The 24,524-nt window shown below is 37.4% G+C and overlaps 1 protein-coding gene across 3 annotated transcripts; it reads right to left on the bottom strand.

Moving 5' to 3' along the window:
* Positions 1–573: 573 nt before the first annotated feature.
* On the bottom strand, positions 574–22,537 carry LOC120308888 (tumor protein D52-like). 3 transcript variants are annotated; one of them, XM_039345538.1, is made up of 7 exons: positions 22,146–22,537; positions 8,600–8,709; positions 6,905–7,053; positions 5,914–6,015; positions 3,753–3,794; positions 3,184–3,232; positions 574–2,134 (listed from the first exon to the last, which is right to left on the bottom strand). In XM_039345538.1, the coding sequence occupies exons 1-7, from the start codon at positions 22,177–22,179 to the stop codon at positions 2,018–2,020; spliced, it is 603 nt and encodes a 200-aa protein (XP_039201472.1). In that variant the 5' UTR covers positions 22,180–22,537; the 3' UTR covers positions 574–2,017. The 3 variants fall into 3 exon arrangements, with proteins under 3 accessions (XP_039201472.1, XP_039201469.1, XP_039201471.1); XM_039345535.1 differs by lacking the exon at positions 22,146–22,537 and adding an exon at positions 11,830–12,067; XM_039345537.1 differs by lacking the exons at positions 3,753–3,794; positions 22,146–22,537 and adding an exon at positions 11,830–12,036.
* Between the last annotated feature and the right edge of the window lie 1,987 nt (positions 22,538–24,524).

Here is a 24,524-nt window from a genome sequence, read left to right as displayed (position 1 = left end):
TCTAACATACCAGTTGGAAGCCAATATTTATTTTACAAAAGTTCTAACTGCAATTGCAGTGCAGACTTTTTTTGTATGTGGAAGGGCATATGAGTCCAAAGCACAGCAAAAAGTACAGCCTGATTATATAAATAGGGAAAAATTCAACTGAACAAGATTGTTGTAAACAAAAACAAAATCACACTATATGAAACTGACTGGAATAGTTAAGAAGAGATTCTCTTGTTAAAAGGACCTATACTCAGCACAACTTAGTTCCAATGGACCTGGGAAAGGGTGGTGGAATAGAGCTAGAAGGCATGGTAAAGCAAGAGAAAAATCTGTGGAAAAACGGAGTACCTAAAAGCTGGATGTGCAAGAAATAAAGCTTTGGTCTGGTATATCAAAAATCAGAAAACTGCCTACTTAATTCTTTAAACAAGTTCATATAATGACCACAAGCAGATCCTGGGGAAACTATGTTAAGAAGTATAGCTAAGTATTTTAAAGTAACTAATATCCAACTAAACTTCAATATGTATACAAATGAACTGTATGAAATATAAAACCATGTTTGAAAACATTCAGATAGCCTTTTGTGTTTGACAATACAAAGCATTTTATTTGTATACGTAATCAAGTATTCAGACTAAATCTGAAATGCTACAGAAAGCTGTCAAATACAGCGTAAGTTGACTTATATGATGTGTAGCCTTTTTGGTGCAGCTATAAAGTCAAAGCCCAAGTTACCATGCATCTTAAGGATGTGTTCTAGTTCAGTTTAAGCTTAGTGATTAAAAGAAGCAAAAACATCTTCAAAATATGTTTTATAATGTGCCAGAAAATAAAACATATTAATCTTTTTAGAGCAACAAATTTAATTAATATTTTATATATGAAATTGACCTATGATTGCAATATTAAATATATTCTCAAGCTTCAATATGGATTTTCAATTTAGACAGGCTCCTATTTCATTGAAGGCCTTTTCTTACAGATGCAAACTCCCAGAATCCACATACACATGTGTACAAACTGCCCACAGCTTCTACCAATTGTAATGGAGAGGAGGATGAAATATACTCTCCCATAATTTAAATTCATGAGAGTGGAATAAACATATAATACTTTTAATAGCATGGAATGATTTGAAAGCTGTATTAAGCTTTTACATTTATCATCTGCTTCATGCCTATAAACTCATTTTACTTCTGCAACATTCAGTAGACAAGGCAAAAACAATTAAATCCACTTGTAACCTTGAAGGGAAAAAAAGTACCGTACTTTCCGGCGTATAAGACAACTTTCGCAAGCGTTAAAATTGGCGCCGAAGTCAGGGGTCGTCTTATACGCCGAGTCGTCTTATACACCAGAAATAACGGTAGTTTCCGGTGTATAAGACGACTTTCTAGGCATGCAACTCGGCGCCGAAGTCAGGGGTCGTCTTATACGCCAGGTTGCTTTATAAGCCGGAATATATGGTATTTCGGGCTGAGATCTGTCAAAAGACATATTTTCTGGAAAATTTCAATAAATGACAGATGACATGCTTGGAAGCTACCCTCTTCAGCTTTCATAACTGCAAAAAAAAATGTGGTGCAATAGCCATTGCAAAACCCAAACCAAATTATTTGGCCAAAGAATATTGGTGAAAGAATATCAATTAATATCCATTTAATGGCTAGACAAAGACTTCCAAGGTTTGTCTGTGAAAGCAGACATGAAGTGATGACTCATAATGTCACATGGGCATAATGTTCCAGCTTTGTTTTTAATTTTTTGTAATGCAGTAACTTAGTGATTACCTAGACTGGAATTAAGCCTAATACTCAAAATACATAAAAATTCCTGTCCTGCAGATTAACAAAGGCAAGTGTATTTTCCTAGTTCAAAAATACTCTGAACCTCAAGAAACTATTAAATATTTAGAAAGCTAAGTGCTAAACAGAAGAACATATTGGAGGAGTCAATAGCAGAGGTGATGCACTTCAGCATTTGCTTGCAGCATCTGACAGTGGACAGTACAAAGGTGAGGCAATCATTGAGTCTCCTCTTCAGTCTGCTTTGGGGTAGCTTCTGTGGCACTGGCGTTGGCAGCAGAATTCAAGACATCTCCAAAGTCAGCTCCAGCAGGCTTATTTCCCCCAACCTTAGACTAAAAGGGCAATTAAAAAATTTATGAGGCTAATCAGTGGATACTATAAATCAGAGGTCCTCAACCTTGGCAACTTTTAAGACTTGTGGACTTCAACTCCCAGAATTCCTCAACCAGCATGTAAATTGAAGTCCACAAGTCTTAAAGTTGTCAAGGTTGATGACCTCTGCTGTAAATAATCTGTGTTTTAGACCAATCTTTTTCAACTTTAGCAACTTTAACATTTGTGGACTTTTAACTCCCAGAATTCCTCAGCCAGCATGTAAATTGCTGTACACTTATATATTTAGCAGTCATTTACCAATTTAAGGTAGCAAATCAACTTAAGAAAGGTTCCCATAGAACTCCCCCCCTCCCATCCAAAGTACCCTTTTAGCATTTTTCTGGGAAATGTGGCATTTCAACAGCTTTCCAGTAATTTGTGGCAAAATACTAGACTGAGGATTAAAAAAAAAAGACCTCTAATACTGAAGAAAGCAATTTTTCCACTGGAATATATTCACGCCCATTTTCTGTTAGAACACTATTTTTATTTGCATATTTTTTCCATGGAAACTATTACACCTAGGAAGCTTCTCATCTTGCCTTGCTAAGAGTATCAACCCAGAACTTTCTGCCCAAAAGCAATTCTAAAAAAAAAAATTATGAGTTCTTCAGATCTGCTGTAAGTATACCACCCAGAATTCCTAGCAAGCTTGGCTTTAATTGGTTTCATTGATAAAAGTAATGAATACTACTGGATTCATAATTTCCAGAATTCTGATATCATATTATGTACTAATGAAGTTAAAAAGTCTCGAAATGGAATAAAGCACTATTCCACTACAGTACAATATTTCCAAAGGTATTCGTACTGAATCTATGTTGTTCTATTTTCAAGAATAAAAGCTCTTCTCTATTCTATCTTGTAGTTGCAGTAAGTGCTAAATGTAAAATTCATTCCATAGATGGGAGAAACCTAAGTGTTAAACTATTAATATCTTGGTAAGTTACTTCCTTTATAACCAATTCCTTCCCCTTTAGCAACACATTTTATTGTTAAATTTTACCTTTAGGTTCTCCACTTTTTCTTCAAATGACTTGAATGTTGGAGAATTTCTAATGAAAGAAAAAAGAAAAGAAAATTCAAGTTAGAAATATACATGCAATCTCAGACTAAGCAGGGAGAACCTACAAACAAAATTAAATAGTATTACATAGTATTTAAAATGTAACCTCTGATACTTTAAATTTAGTAAGCACCCTTTTTCTTCATCACCATCTGGTTAGTGATGATGAGGAATGTATTAATTTTTAAAAGGATTGTCACTCATATGTAGTACTTATCACCATCATTTTAGATTTGTTACTGATTTCTATAGTTACATGAATTTTACTCTGAATTATGTTCAGAGCTGTAGTTTTACAGCTTTACAAATAGGTTCCCCCCCAAACAAGCTATTCATCACATTTTCAGTGTATCTCTTGCTTTAAATACAGATGATTGCCAAGCAGCTTGTATATAAATCTGATACTTTTATATACTTAATATCCTGGTGCAGTTGTACCAAACAAACTGAGCCATTCCTATTCACATTTTGTCAAGTTTGGGCACTCTAGTAAACAATACATACTTTACCTCATAGCAGGCATACTAATTGAATGCTGTAGACAACGTATACTAAATGGCAGCATTAAAAGAAAGGAAAATCTGGTTATAAAAACTGATTAGCATGTCCCTGAAGAGAATATTTTTTTGACAGTACTGTAGTGGTAGAATTTGTAAAAGAATAGAGGAATTTCAGATGCCTTTATATAATGACTCATCCTTTTCCCAAACCTTTTAGCCCAGGGGTCCCCAACTTAGGGTCTGGGGCCAGGCCGCAAGCTCTTCCCCAGCGAGCTGCGGAAATGGCTAGCCGTTGTGCGCATGCGTGAGCACGCATTCTCCACTTGCACTAGCACCCATGACACCATTTGCACATACTAGTGCGGGGCAGGTGTCCACAGCCCATTTGCGCATGCACCGCTAGCCTGGATGGTTTGCGTGGTCTATATGCACATGCGCGAATAGGCCGCTAGCCCCCGTGGGGGTGCATGGCCGTTCACACACGCGTACAGTGTTAGCGCATGCTGCATGCACGAACATGGCTGCTAGTGCTGTGCCAGTGGGTGTAGCTCCAATTTTGAAGCTGCTCTTCTTCCCTCCGGTCTGGGAGACCAGAAAGGTTAGAGACCTCTGTTTTAGACATCTCACTTGAAAGAATAAATGCATACACTCTGTAGGATAGCAAGCAACATTTAGAAATAAGAATATGATTCTATATAAAAGAATATATCATATAAATACTTTTTCTCAGTATTGTAAATATGTAGATATCTGAAGTTTTCAATAAGAACCAAAATAAGATTATTCTCTGCATTAAAATCCAGCTGTTTTTCAATTCAGCAGTTTTAAAATCAAATACAGTGATTTATTTGTGTAGATAGATCAACCAGATGATTCCAGCTTTAATTTGACATCTATATTTTGCTTTATCTAAATATTATTATATTCAGTTTTACTAATAACTGTCCTGCCTTCAACCTGCAAATCTATAGCCTGATGCTAGGGAATGGAATTCAGAGCTATAGTCTGTATAATATTAGTTTCCCAGGACACCTAAAGATCATGCATCACGGTGCAGAAGCATTTTTCTGCAAATTTCATCAACTGTACAATAATTCAAAACCATATTAACAGTTTAATTCTAAGCAATTCTGAGGTTTACAAGTCCAGGCAGGGGAATTCACAACATTCACAACATGCTAATGCCTAGAAAATTTTCTACTTTTATAGTCTGAGCTGCTTATTGCTCCTAATGCAAGTTTCAGAGCATTTCCTTTTGTCAATTTGTGCTTCAAGAGAAGCTTGTAGAAGTGGAGAGTTCATGTACATGTGAGTTCAATGGAACAATATTCCTCACGCCAACTGCAAATATATTTTAGTCAAGTCTCTGCTAACTATCTAATTCAGTGTAAATTGCAAAATTCTAAACCAATCACATACAAAAAAAAGTTCTAATACAAAAACAACACTATTAGAATCAAAATTATATTTATAATAAAAATTACTTGAATCAAAATTATATCCATAATATAGGCAAAATCTCTACGGCCTTTTACTGTCCTTTGATCATTATTTTGATTTATTATGCTTCACATTGTTTGGCAATCAAAATTCTTTTGAGTCTATTACAACAGAGTTCCCCAACCCTTCCGGCTTTGCAGACCGGTGGTGGTAGGGAAGGGAATGTTCTGTGAGAGTGATGAGCAAGCATGTGCACGCAGCTCCATTCGCCCAAGAGGCAGGCATGCACACATGGCACTCATGAAAATGGAGCACATGTGCACATGCTCACCAGCCATTTGCGCAAATGGAGATGCACGCGCATGCTCGCATGCCACTTCCATGGCCTGGTTTCAAGGCTAGGTAGTGGGCCGCAGCGCAGGAGTTGGGACCCCTGCATTACAACATTATTAAAATGTATTAAAAAGCAATTAATCAGTGGTTTAATTGTAAGTAATAAAATAGAGCATAGAGAAACCATTGTATTAACGTTCACCATTAGAACTCTGTTGCCTATCTGTTGGTGATAATCTGCTGAAACATTTCAAAATGACAGCCAAGAAAGAAAATAAGGATCTAGAGATTCTGCTGCATAGACAGCATTTTGTTTATATTTTGTTTTTAAAAAACTGATACAATTAATCTCCATTACAACATAAATAACTAAGTGGAGGGAGAAAATAAAACATACTTCACATCTTCCAGCTTCTTTGTGATGGCAGAACCCACTGTTGAGAAAGCAGCAGATGCTTTCTGTCCAGCCTGAGACAACGTTTCTGATGTCTTCTTATACCTGTATCGGAAAGTTAGTCAATTTCTGTCATCATGGTTTGTACCCTTGAACCTTAAAGGTTCAGATTGTCTATTTCCCTTTTCAGCACATTTAAAATTAAGAGATAATGTATCCCATGAAAAACATTAACAAAGTCTCTTAATAACCACTGAACATCAACTTTAGATTGAATTTTAAACAAAGCTTTCATCTATTAAGATAAATTAAGGTTACTGGTTTGTTATTGTATTTGATTTTTAAAAAAGGAACTACATAAAAGAAAAGTCAGACTGCTTTCATCTTAGACAACGGTTGGCCTTCAGCTACCAACATTTTTAAAAATTAATTATTTAGTAGTAGTAGTAGTAGTAGTAGTAGTAGTAGTAGTAGTAGTAGTAGTAAATTGAGCAAGGATGTTGATATATTTGTTTAGCAGAATTCTAAATATTACTTGCCTGGAAATGATCTGCCACTCTATTTTAATTAATAAAATTGCCATGGCATAGATACTACATACATATTAAACATTTGAAAGCTCTCCTCATGGAAGACAACAAACAACAGCTATATTCACATGCCATGCTAAACCATCATTTGTTTTGTTTTGTCTACCTGTGATGTGTGAACCCAGATTTTACATTAATAAACTTGATTTATAGTCTAACATTTTGCCTAGACTATAATGACTTATTCAACAACCATGGTTCATATGAAGTACATCAGAAAAAAGCAATAATGAGATATCCATGCAGAGAATTCAACTTCCCTCTCCACTAGACCCCAAATTTTAAAAAATGCTGCCCCATTAGATCTCAAATTATAGTTTTTTCTGGATAATATTCATGAAACTCAATTAATTAATTAAACTCAAGCACTTTCACATCACTCCCAAATAGCAAAATAAACATACGCGTTTGTTGAAGTTACATCTTGCCACCCTTTAGAAATATTTTGTTTCAGTTCTTGCAGTGAACTGATGCCTAGTTTCCTCTTTATTTCAGCTAGATGCTTCTCTTTGGCAGCTAACACCTGTGACAAAGTCTGGATTTCTTCTTCTACCTATGGGACAGAATCCACAAAGCAAAGCAATGAAAAGAATGTTATATATAAAGAAAATGCTACTTCACACAATTACTAGCATTTCTTTCAGAAGATTTGTGTCTATATTTTACTGCAGACTTCAATATACACATTAGATAGAATGGAATCAAATACATTAGGCCACTTCAAATTTAATAAGTATCTGGTATTCAACTACTGTATTCTAGTTCATATGCAATATCTATACCAGTTAATAAATTTAAGCAAGAAAACCTTTATATATCATAAACTTGCATAAGTGCTTTATCAAATCTCAACTTTACTAAGAATCTACTACAACACTATATTTTTATTTAATCAATTTGTATAACTGTATATGTCAACAAGTGACTAGGGGCAGAGAACAGTTTCAAGTAAAAAATAACTGCATCACAAATATAAAAATTAAAATGCATAGCAGCTGAGAAAAATATCACAATCAGCCAAGTCTAACACAACAAGGAGGTGGGTCCTCTCACAGTCAGGGGTCCAGGCCAAGACAGGTCTTTAGGACCACAAAAAAGGCTAGGAACATTAGGGCCATCCTAATTTCCAGGGGGAGAACTTTCTATAAGGTCAGCATAATGGCAGAAAAAGCATGTCTTCTAGGTTCCACCAACAGGCATTCCTTAACCAATGGGATCCAAAGCACTCCCATCCTACTGGCCCAGATTGGATGGTTAGAAACAAATAGACAGAGATGGTCCCTCAAGTAAACTATAACTATTTAGATAGAGATCTAAAATAACCCTTAATTACTGTATGAGGATTTTTTTTACAAAAGAGCAATCCATAGGAAGTATAGTTTGGGATGACATCACTAGACAGATAGCTTTTTTAAGTTCATGGGGATAGTGTTAAGGGAAGACTTAGATTATTTTAAAAAGATGAAATGAGTGCCTTGGGTCATTCATTTGCTTCATTACTCCACCAAATGAGAAATTTGTACATTTCTGTTGATTGTGAAAATTGAAATAGGTACCTTTAAGCCTCCCATTTCATTCCAACTCACCCAAAAGATGTTTAACATTTTAGCTCCCCCCACACCAGGGATGCTGCAGGAGCCACATGCTGATATGTGACTTTCCTAGAATATATATCATACCATTCAGGCCTTCTTGAAAAACTAAGCTTATTTTATTCACAGCAACATCAGAAAAAGGCATATTGACAATATACATAATTATGCCAATAATATGTAAGTCCCCGTGAACAGCTCAAAGTCAACATGCAGGCAGTTCTTGTAGCTCCAGAACCTCCAATAGAGTTAAATGGGGTTAAATTTTAGATCCTCCCATTCTGATGACATCCCTAGGTATAATCCTTGCAGCCCTTCAGAAGGACAGGAAGCAAAAGTGTGGCTTCCAGCCTACCGTGGTTTCTTAAATCATGGCTAAATACAAAATGACTTTGCACAATCTGTTAACTCAATCATTTTATCTTTGTCAAATATAGGTGTATAAGTAAATGTTTCAGATTAGTGTTAAAGATAGCACAAGAAGTTGTCATTTCAAATTAAATTTACCTTAGCAAGCTCTCTTCTAAGTTCTTCTTGTTCTTCTTCAGAGAGAGCTTCTATATTAATTGCAGCAACCACATCTTCTCCTTCAGGAATGGCTTCATTTTTCAGCAGACCTTTAAAAAGCAGATCAAAATTGTCAACCTGGCATCACACTACAAAGATGTTCTATAGTGAGGTAGAATGGAAGCCATTAAGACGGGCTCAGTATGAAAAAAAGGACTGATGTAGTGCAAGGTGTGAAAATATTAAGATAATAAGTTCAACTGACTAAAGCTTATTTTAGGGAAATTATAAAAATTATAAGTCAAGGGGCAAAGAAGCAGAGGTTTTTTTTAAATTTAAATATCAAATCAAGAATAAATTCCAATAAAAACCCAGACAGACAAGTTAGTTTCAGACATAACATTATCAACCATCATAGAGCACACTATTGATGGTTGCTCCTCCCCCTGCTCTGTCCAACAGTAAGCTGTGCCAAGCAATTTTACTTAGCCACCCTTTTAAACTCACATGACGTCAATGTCCTGTTCTCATTTAGTGTGAAAACTGAAAGTATGGCTGGACAGAACTCCCTAGCTCCATTATATTTTTTTTATTATGATCTACAAATAAAAGGCAAAAATATGTGTCCCAGGATAATGTGACCAATATGGGTCAGTCATCGGAGACCAGAGGTTCTGTCTTCTGAGCTTTCGGACTCGAGCTAGAACCCATTTTTAGGGAGCTTCTTTCTGGCCTAGAATTCGAAAGCTCGGAAGACAAAACGCCTGGTCACTGGTCCCCAGTGACCGACCCAGATTAGATCCTATAAACAAAGTATTGGATCAAAAATCTGTGCCTCACTGAGGGCTCCTTATATCCAGGAACCAATCCTGTAAGTGTACCTGAACCGGGTTAGGGTTAATATTACAGATTATTATTACATTGCAAAGCAATTACAGTAGCAGTATCTCCAAACATGACCCTTTTCTTTTAGGTCAAGGATAAGCAACTCTCCCACGGGTCTAACTATGACTGATGCCCTGATTTGCCAGTAGGTTGTAGGAGCTGCCACTCCTCTCCCCTCAGTGAGTTTAGCGTATTTTGAGTGGATGCCAAAGTCCATTTTCCATTCTTACTTAGTTATTTTTGATCTTACAAGCCCTGCATAGAAATCTGGCAACTCAGTCTTGGGGTGCTTTAGAGTTGCAAATGAGGTGGCAAAGTCCTATATGCATTACAGCATATAATCTCCACTCCCTGCTAGTAAATGTATTTATTTATAGAAGATAGGGGGGAGGAGCAGAAGCATGAATTTCTGTTGTGGAGAATTACTTCTGATGAAAAACCAAGATGTCCTCCTTAAAAAACACTTTAATAAAGACGGAAGAAACCCCAGCCATATTTGATAGTGATCAGCTAAAATAGTAAAACATTCCTAATAGTGACCTGTTTTGTTTTAAGAGGGGAAAAAAGTCACTTGTGATATTTAAATTGTCTACTGTGTGGCTTCCTTCTCCAGCCTTACTGTCCTGCCAAGATTTCTCATTTCACACTTTCAAAAAACTAGCCCCCTTAGAACTTGGAGAAGTTCATGACACAGCTTATTGCAGTAACTGTAAACAATGAGCACATACCTATCTCCAGACACAAGATACCACAAAGAGTATGCCCATCCTACTCCCCACCCCATAATATACTGCTGTCACAGAAATTTCTTTCTACAGCTCTCATTTTAGAGGAATGACATTTAATGTTACAAACAATGAAAAAGTGGCACACCACTTGTTTCCAGACCTCAAGAAATTAATACCATGACAATTTATTAGAGCCCCTGTAATTTGAAGAGTCAGAAGTTACCCGCCTGATGTGCTACCCATTTGCAATAGGATTGAGTTTATAAGCAAACTGAATCCCAGAGTATAGTTACATTGAATGAATGAATGAATGAATGAATGAATATAAATAAATATGAAAGAATTACAGGGTATGAGAAAAGACGCTTTTACAGAAAAAGATCAAAATATTCTCAAACCTGATATGCTAATTTACTGCAAGTTGTATGGAATAGGCTTTTTAAAATTATTGTTGATTTATTAAATTTGTTTGCTGCCCATCTCCCTGTCAGGTGACTCTGGGTTTCTTACAACATTATTGCAATATTTGCAAACTCATGCAAATTCATAATGAGTATTTTCCAATATTTAAAATTTACAAAAGTTCCACTCAATCTATTTAGAAATTAAGAGCAGCAGGGATATATAAAATGTGGGATGTTCCAGAGGTTACTGAATTTTTGCTGAACTCTTAGCATTTTACACCATGGATCACATTGTCTGGGACTATTTAAGCACTGCCATGAGCAATATTAAAATTTTTACTCCTGATTTAGGAATTAATGCTAATTAATGCTTATTTAACTCTATTTGTAAATATTCCTACTGTATATGCTTGGAAGTATCCAAAGCACGATTTGCATCATTGTGAATATTTAAGGGTAGGTAGCAGATGAAACAAACCAGTGAGTTTTTTCATGAACGAAGGAAACATAAAATCTACAATTTTCTTCTCTGAAGCCAAATTATACTCTAGGCTACCAGCTGCTCTGAGGTTGTTGTAATCAGATAGGAAATTCAAATTATATATCAATCAGAAGGCCTCAAAATCATTTTGAAGAATACTATTGCTTGTTAACCAAACGCAAAGGAAAAATTGCAAAATATGAATGATACCTGAACATTTTTATTAGCAAAAAATCTAGAATAATGTTGCAACTTGTTTTTTTATATCAAAATAATATATTATGAACAGCTGCATCCATCATCTAAGATGAGTTCTATTTAATCCCTAAAAGAGAACTCAAATCTAATACATTTGGAACACTAGTTTTCAATAATTACATTTTGGGTATATAATCATTTTTATTTCCCATGAATCAGAAACCAACTGTTCTCCCATCCTAAGAGACTCAAGACAGTTTTAGGAATTGCATGGCAATATCAAATATCAAGTATCAAGATTCCATTTCATATATTCATGTTCTAAACTAGGCTTTCAATAGTTTCTATCTAAGCACTAATATCACTGTATACACTAAGATTACAATATAAAAAAGATTTGTTTCTAAATAGAGAATCTTTTTACAGTATGACCATTTTCAGTTCCAGCAGATAAATCAGAGCCTTATTAAACTCTAAAAGCAAGCTGAGCTGTTATCTCCTCTTATAATAGATATTAAAACACAAGAGAGTTACCAGAATTCTTCAGTACAGGAGATTCAGGAGGGGAGAAGGTCATGCTGGGCAGTAAATAAAGGTAGTTTTTATTAACTCCAGTGTTAAAATCAAAAGGAGATTTATAATCTTCATACAGATCCGTATCTTGCCAATCCATCACAGAGATCTTCGAATGCATGAGCACTCGTTCTTTCCTGTACCTAGTGACATATTCATCTTTCTTAGCCTCTTTGCACCACTGTGCCTTTACCCTGAAGTATGTCTGAAGCTGATCTGATCATAAGCTTTAGGCTGCCAGATTGAAATGTCACTGCAGAAATACTCCTTTATTGCATGGACTAATGCGGGCAGCAAACCAGAAATATGTGGTTTACGCCCCCTCAATGCACCAGAATGGTCTTTAGACATTAAATATCTATGATCCTGGAAAGCCTTAGCCCTTGCTGGATTACACCAAGAATTTTCAGGGTTGTTTTTTTTAAGTGTCAGCTGACTGTTATTGCACCAGAATATCCTTAATCTTCTAGGACACAAAAGGATTACTAGACATAATCTATTCTATCAGCCATCTGTGTAAGACTTCATGCTTGATTAATGGAATAGATTTTTTTCTCCCAAAAACACAAGCTGAGTTTTGCAGCCATTATCCCTGCAAAAAAAATAATTACATCTATTTCTTGCATTGTAGCAATGCATATTTAGCAGTTATACAAAAGAGAACTGTATTCTGTTTCCTAGTATCTCCATATAAACTTTGAAAAATACACCTTTCTTAATTCACACCCATGCAGCTTCTAGCATTAACTGGATATGAAGCTATTGTGCATTCTAAGTTTTGAATAAATAGACTTTGGATCAGTGAAAAAGATCCAATGCCTCAGATGAAGCTATCCAATGTGTTATTTCAGCTTCAATAATATATTATCTTAAAAAATATAATTTGGCTACAAATTTTGGAGACTTCATCCAAGACCTGGCAAATGGCATCTATGCACCAGCATAAGATTCTCATTTAAATTCTAAAATAAATCATAGATTATTATGTTGAATATATGTGCAAGCATGAATGAGTAAACTTCTGCATACAAATTTAGCTTGTTTCTTAAATCAAGAGAATAGGACTTGCTTCAAAACTCTCTCCTGTTTTTCAGCTGAGTGCTTGATCAAATTGTTTTATCTGTCTGTCATCCTGGGTACTTTATGAATGCTGTTATTTCCCCATATTCATTTAATGCAGTGTTTCTCAACCTTGACAATTTTAAGGCATGTGGACTTCAATTCCCAGAATTCCACAGCCAGCAATGCTGGCTGTGGAATTCTGGGAGTTGAAGTCCACATGCCTTAAAATTGTCAAGGTTGAGAAACACTGATTTAATGGAACACTTTATCTAAGGGCTTTTTCTGAATACAGTAATTCTTCCTTGTTACTGGAAATCAGAGTAGTTTCTTCTTAAGTTTGTAATTCCAGTTCTTTGGACAGAGAGCTGTCCAGAGAGACACTATTTTATCACTAAAATCTATTAATAATCTGCTATTATGCAAGTCTTACTTGTTGAAGTCAGAAGTTATAGCAAAAATATCTTTTGGGCATGGAGCAAAGTTAAAAAAATTAATGATCCTTTTCAAGATTCATAACTGGTAAAAGTTGATTTGTTCCCTTTACTTGAAGTTACTAAAGTCAATTATTGTAATTTATATATTGAGTCAAATGTTATTAGCCACTGGTGACATCTTGGGTTCATTAGATGTTATTTTCTACAATCTACTGTAGAAATAAGGATATCAAATCTAGTCTTCTAAAATCCAGACATCTGCCTACATGGCAGCAAAGAGGATTAGAGAGAACTAGAACTCACAGTCTCCTGTTTCTAGCCTGGCGCCTTAGTCATAGACCAAACTGGTTCTCTATAGACCCATTACAGTAGGGGTGTCAAACTGCCAGCCCACGGGCCGGTTTCATCATACCGAAGCCGTGCCCACCCCATTGCCGGCAATGCAAAGAGTCGCAATACGTCACAACACGTCACATGACATAGCGAGTTTGACACCGGGGCATTACAGTATCTGAATATATTTTCCACAACCTCCATGGCTGCTCTATTAAGTGCTACTTTGCAGCCTGTTTCTTGACTACAGGTAGTCCTTGACTTAAGACCACAATCGGGCCCAAAATTTCCATTGTTAGGCATGATAGTTGTTAAGTGAGTTTTGCCTCATTTTATGACTTTTCTTACTGCACTTAAGTGAATCACCGCAATTGTTGTGTTAGTAACACAGTTGTTAAGTGAACCTGGCTTCCCTATTGATTTTGCTGGTCAGAAAATCGCAAAAGGTGATCACATGGGTATGAAGATATGCGAAAATCAGAATGCAGAGTCACTTGAGAGAAGCTGTCACTGCAGATGCTCACTCTTTACAATGAGGGGTCTTTGATGCTCTCTGCGCTTGCTTGTTTTCTTGCAGATGTTTCATTATCCAAACTAGGTAACATCAGTGCTAGTAAGGCGTGCTGTTTGCTGTCAGTTTATATTCTGGTGGCTTGCCTGTCAATGTTGGATGGGATGGTCTTAGAGATTCTTTGGTTGGGCTGTTTATTATTGGCTCTTTGGCAGTTTCTTGATTGGGGCATTGTTTACTTGATTGTTGGTCTGAAGTTAACCTTGGAGTTAATCTATCCTGATCTGGGTGCTGATTGCTGGTGGAGAGGTGTTTAGGTCTTTTTGTTCCCTTTTGGCTGGTTGATAGTCTCTTTTGCATAGTCTATAGATGTTGTTAATGTCTATGCATCTATTGATGGCTGATTTGTCAGAATGCCAGGCTTCTAGAAATTCCTTAGACTTGGCTTGATCTAGGATGGTCACATTTTCCCAGAATTATAATTGTAAGTGGGACTGATTATTAAAGAGTCACATGATCACGCCTAATTTTATGACCTTTATATTGCAGCAGTCATTAAGTGAATAAAACGATCATTAAGTGAATTCGGCAGTTGTTAAGCTAATCCACTGTCTGCAATGGGTATTTTTTGGGCCAAAAACTGGAAGTAAATGTCTGTGTACAGCAAAAAAAAGTCATAAATTGTGGTCATTTGACTATGGGATGCTGTGGACCAATTATCGAGTGCCCAAAATGCAATCATGTGATTGCAGGGAAGGGGCAACAGGCAGAACACAAAATGTTTTTAGCTACATGAGTTACCAGGAACAAGTCCAGGAAAAGATGCAATTGGTGCATAAAATATGTTTATGCAAAGGCTGCCACCTACCCCTTGAGCAAGAGCTATGAGTCTAGAACAGGGGTAGGCAACCTTGGCTCTTTTATGACTCGTGGACTTCAACTCCCAGAATTCCTGAGACAGCCATGCTGTCAAAGATGTAATATCACTCAGCTGGGGGTGCCAAAAAACTAATCAAGTGTCTTGCCAGGGTTTCTCCCCATTCAGACTGTTACAGCCTCCAAACACTTGACCAGCAATGCAACAGCATCACCTATCCAGTTAGGGATGGATATATGTAATTAAGCATACTGACTTATACCACACCCCATGTTGGCATCCAGAGGCAACCAACACTGCAGAGCCTAGGACTCGATCTCTTCTCACTCAATACTGAGTGAAACTGGATATGGAGGAAGGAGGAGAACCACTGTAACATAGTGCCTCCCAACTCTTGAAACCAGTTAAGAAGCTTACAGTATTTTGGTAGAAGGTATCAAAACCCAGGAGAGGTCCAGGAGGGCTAGAACGGTTGTACCACTCCCATCCTGAACTTTCCAAAGTTCACAGGCATGACCAATGCTACTTCAGTGCTATGTCCTGGCCCTAACTCACACTGAAAAGGATAATATTGCAAAAGTCTTGGCCCAGAAATATATCTTGATTTTTATTCCAATTATAAGCATAATCTCTGAGACAAGCCCAGCCTGAAAATTGCAGGTTTTTTTAAAAAAAGAAAATGCATGGGCCAACAGAGGTAATAATACTTTGAATCATCTAACTATCAATCAGGCTTTTGAATTATTGCAAATTTGAGTTTTTGCAAGAGGAATCTGTATTGTATACTGCCACTGTGCTATTTTAGACAGTGGGTATGTTTTTTGGTTTCACGGTTTGGCTGCATCTAAAATTCTTATTTTCAGCACTAAAATGCATACAGGATGATTCTAAAACCACAGTATTTTTATAAGAAATTGAAGGGTGTTTTAAGGTATTATTTATAAAAGGTTTGGAATAAAGTGTTGGAATACTCCATGTTAAGAAATAAAGGTTTTTAAATAATATTAAAGAATATTTTTGTTTAAACACTCTGAAAATGTTTACAAAGGTTTTGGGAGCATCTTCATTGTACCAGGAGTATAAAATAATAGAGGCGATACATCCTGTATGAATATGATATGGGATTGCTACTACCGGTGTTGCCTGTTTGGTTTAATAGCTGTAAGTTTTGTAACAATTCTGGAAAGAGTAATGTGGTTTACATATGTCAACATGGTTCTACTTACATAACATCAGTGTGAAATCTATAAATATCTCAAAACTATGGATCATGGAGCACAGCAAATTACATATGTAAGCAGTAAAAAATATTGCCAACCGAGATTTACAGTCTTGGATCAGTTTTTTCCCTGTCTGCTTCTGAACTGGTTGTCTATGGAAATTCCTCCTCTTTTCCCCACAACAACCCGCTGAGGTGAGTTGGACTTAGAGAGAATGACTGGCCCAAAGTCACCCAATTGGCTTTCATACCTAAGGCAGGACTAGAATTCACAGTCTCCGATTTCTAGTGTGGCTCCATTTAAAATCTGTTTTCTATACATGTGATATGTTTTTGTATTTTGCCTTTTTTCTTTTGTTTCTTTTTTATTTATGTATACTAAAGAGAAAACAAAATATTAGAAAAAAACCTTTCAATCCACCTCATGTGTTCACTTTTATGAAACAGTACTTTTTGCTCACTGCAGAAATTAATATTAAATCATAGTCTGAGGTAATTCACCATTTTGGTCAACTGACAGAAATGTATGTATTTATGTATGCAGATTTACTGCATACGCCAAATCAAATTTTTATTTATTTAATTTTCCAACATTATTCTAATTTAGGGGTCTTCAAACTTGGCCCTTTTATGACTTGTGGACTTCAACTCCCAGAATTCCTCAGCCAGCATGCCTGGCTGAGGAATTCTGGGAGTTGAAGTCCACAAGTCATAAAAGGGCCAAGTTTGAAGACCCCTGTTCTAATTTATCAATACAATGCCACTGCTTCTTTGAGGCTTCATTTGCTCTGTTATGTGTACCACTGTGTACTGCTGTACATAACTTTCTTGGAATATTCTTGGAATATGTTTTAACAGAAGAAAGAAGAAAGTTGATTTACTGCAGCCTATTTACTGTTTTACCAGATAAAAATTTGCTTCGGATTGGAAAAAAATGGAACTACTTTCTATCCATTTTTAAAATACATATTTATCTCATAATATAAGCATTTTCACTCAAATCATTATGCACTGAAAAATAGATATCAGAAATAAAACATAACATAAAAATAGATATCAGAAATAGATATCAGATATCAGTGGTGGGATTCAAATATGTTAACAACCAGTGCTCTGTGTAGATGCCGCTTCCGAAGTCCATTCTGAGCCTGGGCAACAAAAAATTAGCTACCGGTTCTGCCAAAGTGGTGCAAATCGGCTGAATCCCACCACGGATCCATTGGCTTAGAATCCTTAAAAAGAGTTAAAAAGTCAAATCTCTAAGAGATCATAACCAGCACCAATACAGCCCTTCCTCTTCAGGCATATTAAGATCAAATCCAGCTATGTTGGCTACAAATTCTATTAATGGTCTCAATAGATTTAAGGTTATGTTTGGTAAGATTAGACCTTAATGTTAGACTTTTTTGTCTATTTGAAATGATATGGCCATATAGGAAATATGAGGTAATGCAAATGAGGTAATGCATCTACTCTGTGCTACTCACCTATTCTTGGACTTTGACTATCAGCCCCAGCAAGCATGGCTAAAAAAAATCTCACATCCAAAACTTTATGGAAACTACTTTTTGCATACTTGTACTCCAGTCCATAGGCAAACAAAAAATTAACACATGTGGAAATGCTACGCAATAGATAGTCATGTAACAGGAAGCTTTATTCTGGGCTGTTAAGCAAGCTATGAAATGTGACTTGCCACACATTGCCAAAGTGTGCTCCATAAAAAATGCACATAAACTCTAAATGTTCATTTGTCTAGCAGAACTTGTTCAAATATTCCCTAGAAAGCTTTCTACTTATTCTTGGGACTTTAAACTAATTTTTGGAAAAGATAATCTGAAATTGGACAAAGACTATTTTGAATGACAAGATTTGCTCTACTGTAAATTTGGAAAAATTACAACATTTCTTTGGAGTATATTCTGTCAGAATAATGCAGTAGTACAAGAGAAATTCATTCTCTCTGAAATTAAAATAAGCATTTATAGTAGTTTTCTGTGGTTTAGTTACACCCTCTTTAAATAGCCTAATAAAAAAGTAAGATTTAGAAAGTAAAACACAAATTGTTTTTTTTTACATAAAACCCAGTTTGGAATCTTGGTTAACCTTAATCATAGTTAAGCTCACAAACAGCACTTAACACTTCCAGACTGTAATTATCTCTTGGTACATCATTGTAAAGAATGATCATTCAGATTAAGAAATTAGTTTATATGTAGTATTCACCATTTAAAACTAGTTAAAATGTTTTTTAAAAAGTAAACATTAAAAACACACTTATTATATATATCAGAGGAGCAAGGAATGGAGGGAACTACTTTCTCCTTTGCATGAAAAACACTGAAAATGGTAATTTCATTTTAAAAAGCTGGTTTTTGTAAATTGCACAAATATTGAAATGACTCAATCTTGAGCATATTAGTTATTATTATTCAGCTCCATTGTGAAATGGACATTACCCAAGACTTTGTTCTATGTTTCTTTTTCCCTTCCAGTCTATTCTTCCTCTGTGCTATCTTTAATGGAGAGTCAACTTCCTTTGATGTAAATATGGTACTAAAACAATATGGAAGACAAAGGGACTTGAGAAAGCATTTTACGATTAAAGATTCTGTTACTAATAATAGTCTTCAAGTTATTAGTACAGTGCATATTATTATGAGAAGATGCAGATCAGCTTAATTATTACTAAAGTAAAAACTCCCTCAAGTTGGCTTGTGTTGTTTTCTTGGCAACAAAATATAAGAGGCTTGCCAATCAATGTTTATTACTATCTCATTAAACCAAACCAATTTCTTCAAACTACAGATTTCAGGCTTGTGACCATAATGAAAGTCACCCATTATGATCGTAATTCATGATATTCATAAAGTGGGTCATCTCATAACCAACCAATTTTATGACCTTTTTTGCAGTGGTCATTTAGCAAACCACCATGCTCATGAAGTGACTTCGAGAACTCACTGCTTGCTATGGGGTGTTTTGCCAAAACCTTGATTTTGGCAAAAACATCATAAATTGTAGTCATGTGACCACAGAATGCTGCAAACGGTCATATATATGAGCTGGATACCAAGTGCCTGAAATGTATTAATATAACCGGGGGGAGCCATCTATCAGGACTGGGTCCATAAGTACTCTTTTGGGAGAGGGGTCCATCCTAAATTCAAATGGTCAGTAAGCCACCAGTCATTAGTTGAGGACTACCTGTATACATGAATTTCATCTGTTTTAGCATTTTACCCATTAAGAAATATAAATTGGGGAGAAAAAATAGAGCACATCAAGATGCTGATGAAGATTCTCAGTCATCCAGATAGTCTGGAAGCTGTTTTCTAGAAAAGAAGTCCAGTTCCTACAACTCAACTTCCAGGTAGAACACATCAATTTAGAAACCAGAAAACTGAGTTCTAGCCCCAAACTTTGACTTTCTCTTAGCCCCAGGAATGACAAACCACTACTAAAAATATTTGCGAAGAAAAGCACAGGGACTATATTCCACGGAGTTGCCATGAGTAAAAAACTGATTTGAAGGCACACACAAATTTAAAATAAATTAGCTATTAAAGCAGCTACCACACATGCTATGAAAAAAGTCCATGTATTAGCATTAATAGCCAACCATTATCAATTTGCACAATACACAGAGCCATAAAGTAAGCAAACACATTTGAGGTTAGCATGCTGTACAAATCCAGATGTGCAGTTAATTCATCATGCAAACTGTGGGTTATTCCAAGTCTTAAACAATAAATCATTATTTCCTTTCAGAAGCCAAGGACCTAGCAAATCAGTTGCATTTTCAGCTGCACTTTCATACAGAGCTTCTGAGGCTCTGAAACAGAAGTGATTCTATAGAATACTGGTGTTAAATGATGGATAATCCTTGTTTAGCTTCAGTTTATCCACACAGAGAAAGTGAGCATGGCACAGTCTGCCTTACTCATACAAAAGTGAACCTTTATCTGTTTTCTGCACTACCGGTATATATGAAAAACGTTTAAGATACTTTATTTACTTACAAGATTTATATGGCTGCCTATCTCACTTGACTTTATATGGCAATTAAAAGCCATAACAACCACTAAATCTGCATGCAACATTTGCATATTATTGATTATTGTTGCTTTTCAGATGTGCTATCTTACAATTTCCATCATTTTCAGGAGGTATATTGGGAACTATAATTCTCTACTTCTGAAATAGTTTTTGTGAGAACATCAGCATAGTGCATAAACACATTTTGATCACTATATTGCACAAATTCATTCAATATCCTTAGTTTATGATTGAGAACAATCAGAATTCACTAAATCGTGACTATGAATTTAGTGTGTGGTCCTTAGAATTTTTTCCCCCAGATATCTGTTTTGGTTAATACTAAAAGATGGATTAAAGCTCACTGCATGTGCAGTAATACACACCCATATACCTAGCAATGTGCCGGCTGGAACTCGTATGGTGTCCCGGTTCTAAGCATTCCTAGATTCTCTTCCTTTTAAAAAAGATCCTACAGAGTAAAAGCATTGTTTATTTTCATGTAGTAAACTGCTCCTGGAGCTGCTTTAGTAGCAAGTACAGCTGTCTAATTTTATTAGATTTTCATTCACACAAGCAGCACTCTCTTTGGGAAGAAAAAAGTAAGACTGTGAGTTTCCCCACCCAAATTCAGTCTAAACCAGACTGTTAATCAGCTGACTGGCAAGTTTTCCAAGATCAGTTCAGATGAGAGAAAAGGACAGAAGCAATAGCAATCTCAGCTTCTTGCAAGTTGCTCATGCTCGTCTTTGGGCCCACTATCAAGGGATTCAAGGACTTCATCTGCTGCAATCTGAAATTTGGCAGAAGCAATGGTAAAACCAATCCATAGTATCAGAGTAAGTCTTACCTAACTTTGCACTTCCAAAAAGCAATACTGTACATGTAACACCAGACACAAAGGGTGGAAGAAATGTTATACTAAAGTTGAAGGTTTCAGTGCTACTTCCATATGCTGTTATGTTACCAAAAGCTGAAGATGTCTCAGAAAAGATACCCTGATAACTACCATAGGAGGAAAAGTGTATTGTACTAAGTCCTGGCCTGATGACCACGTTTGTAGGGCGGTAGCCACACCTCTGGCAAACAAATCGAATGTCCTCACCATGTAGCAAGAAAGAAGACAGCTGTTCCTGTTCTGCCCCTCAAAGCTTTCCATTTAATTTCTAAATTCGGGTGTTTTTATTTTTTTTTTGTAGGGGAGCGTCTCCAAGTTTTGGAAATCGCTCCCCGCCTAAACAACACCGGTGAGTCCACGTTCTAGTGGCACCTGGTAAGAACCAGGCAATTCCCACTTCCTGGGTGCAACAAGCACCACGGCAAGAGGGAGAGGAGGTGCGGGAGCACAGAGAGTCTCTAAAGCAAACACCGCCGCTGGTCGCTCTGGGTGCTCGCCAAAACTCCACCGTCCCGAGCGGCTGCCGTGTGTGCTCTGTTCTTCGGGCTTCAATCACAACGGCTTCGCCCCGCTGCGGGCAAGGGCGGACCAGCTAAGGGCCTCTGGCGAAAGAGGCGCCCAACGCGCGCCACGCCTCTCGCTCGAAAACGCAGTTCGGAGCCAAAGACTGGGGTCGCAGAGGGGAGAGAGCGGGCGGCGGCGGTGGCTTTCGAGCTCCATAGCGGGAGCTGAGCTTCCTTCCGCCGAGGCAAGCCCATCCCCAAGTGTAACGCGGGGTCGCTACCCAAAGCTTTTCAATGTGCACAGCTGCTCGCCCGCCGCCGGAGCCCCAAGACAAGGGCAGGCGGGTTTGAACGGAAGGGAACCGCGACCAGAAAAAAAAAAAACCACCCCTCTCGCCTTACCTTGCTGGCTGCCGGGGTTCGTCTCCGCAGCCATCCCCGTCGGCCTCTCGCGGACTCTTCTTCCCTCAGTGGCGCCCAGAACGGAGAGCGGCAACGTCGAGGCACCAACTGCAGCCTCCCAGCCTGGGAGCCGCCCGCCAACACGCCCCACAGCGCCGCGCCGCTCTCGCCTTTCGCTTCGCCGCGCGCAAGACGCCCGCGCCTGTTAAAGGGCGGATTCCCGTTGGCGTCCACGTCAGCCGGGGAGGCGGAAAAGCCACCCGATCATCTACTAGCCCCTCCAACCCCACGGCGGGAAGGTGCGCAGCAGGTGCGGAAGCGGGAGCCCAGGTTAAAGTCTAAGGAAAAATAGGCCGCGGGCATTGTTGACATCCGCTTCAAGAGGGCCTGGCTTCTAACAGGACTTGCCTTAGTCTAGCAGGAACAATTAAAAGTGTCGAAAGGCTACGGATGTAAGGACTCCGCCCCTACCAACAATACCAGAAGTAAACTTGCATGAAAAAAATGAATATGTGCAGAGTATTTTCTTGCAAAACATTGCTTCCCAGTTATCTAAGATTGGAACGACGAAGACTTCCATCATAAACTGAATCTAGCCATCACTTCTTTAGTTTAGAAAGTACCTGCTGGATATTTCCAACCATATAGTATGAGCCCCAAACTCTAGAGACTTGCCCAGACAGCTGCTAAGAGTCCAGATGGGTTGGGAGGGACCAGACTGAAGTGAAAAAAATGACATTTTCAGTATAAATTTATATACATTTATTATGTATGCATAAAAAGACTCACTCAGAGTGATGTGTTTCACATTCTACTTACACTGAATTATGAATGATAGAACTATATCCAATTTAACTCTTTACAATATGAAATTTCATAATTCATTTCTCCAAGGAGGTTCAGACTGCAAACTCTGGATCTGCATTAAGTTCTACTATACCTCCAGGACTTGATAGCACTGGAATTCAGAGTAATTCAGCTCTAGGAGATCTGAGGCCTTAAGATCCCAAACAGGCTTCCAAACCTGTTTTTGCAGCCCCAGTGTCCATCCAATGAAAACCAACAGTATCATTCTGAAAACTTTTAAGATGGGAAAAAATGATAAACATGGTAGACCTAAAGCAAGCAAGTCCTCACAAAAACTATGAAAAACAAAAATCAGGCCACCTATCTGTGTGATTTAATCCTATCCCACTTGCATGGTCCTGCCTAATGTTAATTGAGGTCTTGAGCTGTTTAAAGGTGATGCACAGCTTTTTTTCTCCAATACAAATAGACATACCCATAAAGCCGGTCTCTTTCCCTCTTTTTATTTATTTATATCCCACCTTTATTATCTTTACAAATAACTCAAGATGGCAAACATACCCTCCTATTTTCCCATAACTCTGTGAGGTGAGTTGGATTGAGAGAGTGATTGGCCCAAGGTCACCCAGCTTTCATGGCTAAGAAATCCCGGTCTTTGGCTTTCTAGTCTGGTGCCTTAACCACTAGGCTCTTTCAGAGTAAGCCCTAATATAAAATCAGAGAAAATAAGCCAAAGAAATAAAAGACAAGAAATGAGAAAATGCATCTAAATTTATTTTACACTAATCTGTTCACTGTTTCTCACTTTGCTGTCTTTGTCAGCCACCCTTCCTTCCCTCACATCAAAATATAGTACTGGTTTATAACTTCATTGTGTTTAAACTTGATGGTATTGTGGGAAGTCAGCCCCCCCCCCCGCAGAGAAGGAAATATTTGGGGGGATATTAAAAGGGCAGAATATTATATTTTCCCAATTATCTTAAAGGCAGAAAAGCAGGCCCAGTTTTTTTTAATAGCCCCAAGCAGAAACTGAATAAGCCAGCTCTGTAGATATGCAGATTTGATAATCCTTTCAGAAAGACTGGAGCCAGGAAGCTTGGAGTTGATGGGATTAGAAAGACAAAGATCCCTAGAACCAGCAACTCCTCACCCATCCAACACAGGACATAGCATCAGCCCCAGCCCCAGGGAAGCAGGACATGACCTTTAGGACATAATCGGATTAACCCACTACCATCACAATATGAAAGGACACGCTCAAAAGATCAGGTTAAAGTTCATGCCACAGGAACAGGAACAACTCCAAACACAAAAGCCCAAGAATGTATAAAAACCCACCACTCCCATCACCAGGCGTTCAGCTGCTCCAGAGCCACATGCTGTTATGGTTCTGTTCTTCAATAAACTAGAATCTTCTTTCTAAAGCAGTCTTCCATTTTGTTTATTCCCGGCTTGGACTGGACCCTGATGAAGATTTTTCTTTCAGTAGTATTCAGATCAATACCATCTAATATGACTTCTCAACTTATTCACTCTTATTTCATATATTTGTTTTGTGATTTGATCTTTTTT

The sequence above is a fragment of the Crotalus tigris genome, unplaced genomic scaffold (genome assembly GCF_016545835.1).
Source record: "Crotalus tigris isolate CLP2741 ecotype Arizona unplaced genomic scaffold, ASM1654583v1 scf7180000017952.28453644438:3035480, whole genome shotgun sequence".
NCBI lineage: Eukaryota > Metazoa > Chordata > Lepidosauria > Squamata > Viperidae > Crotalus > Crotalus tigris.
The sequence above is the reverse complement of the archived record's forward strand: the minus strand, read 5'-3'. Positions and strand labels throughout refer to the sequence as shown.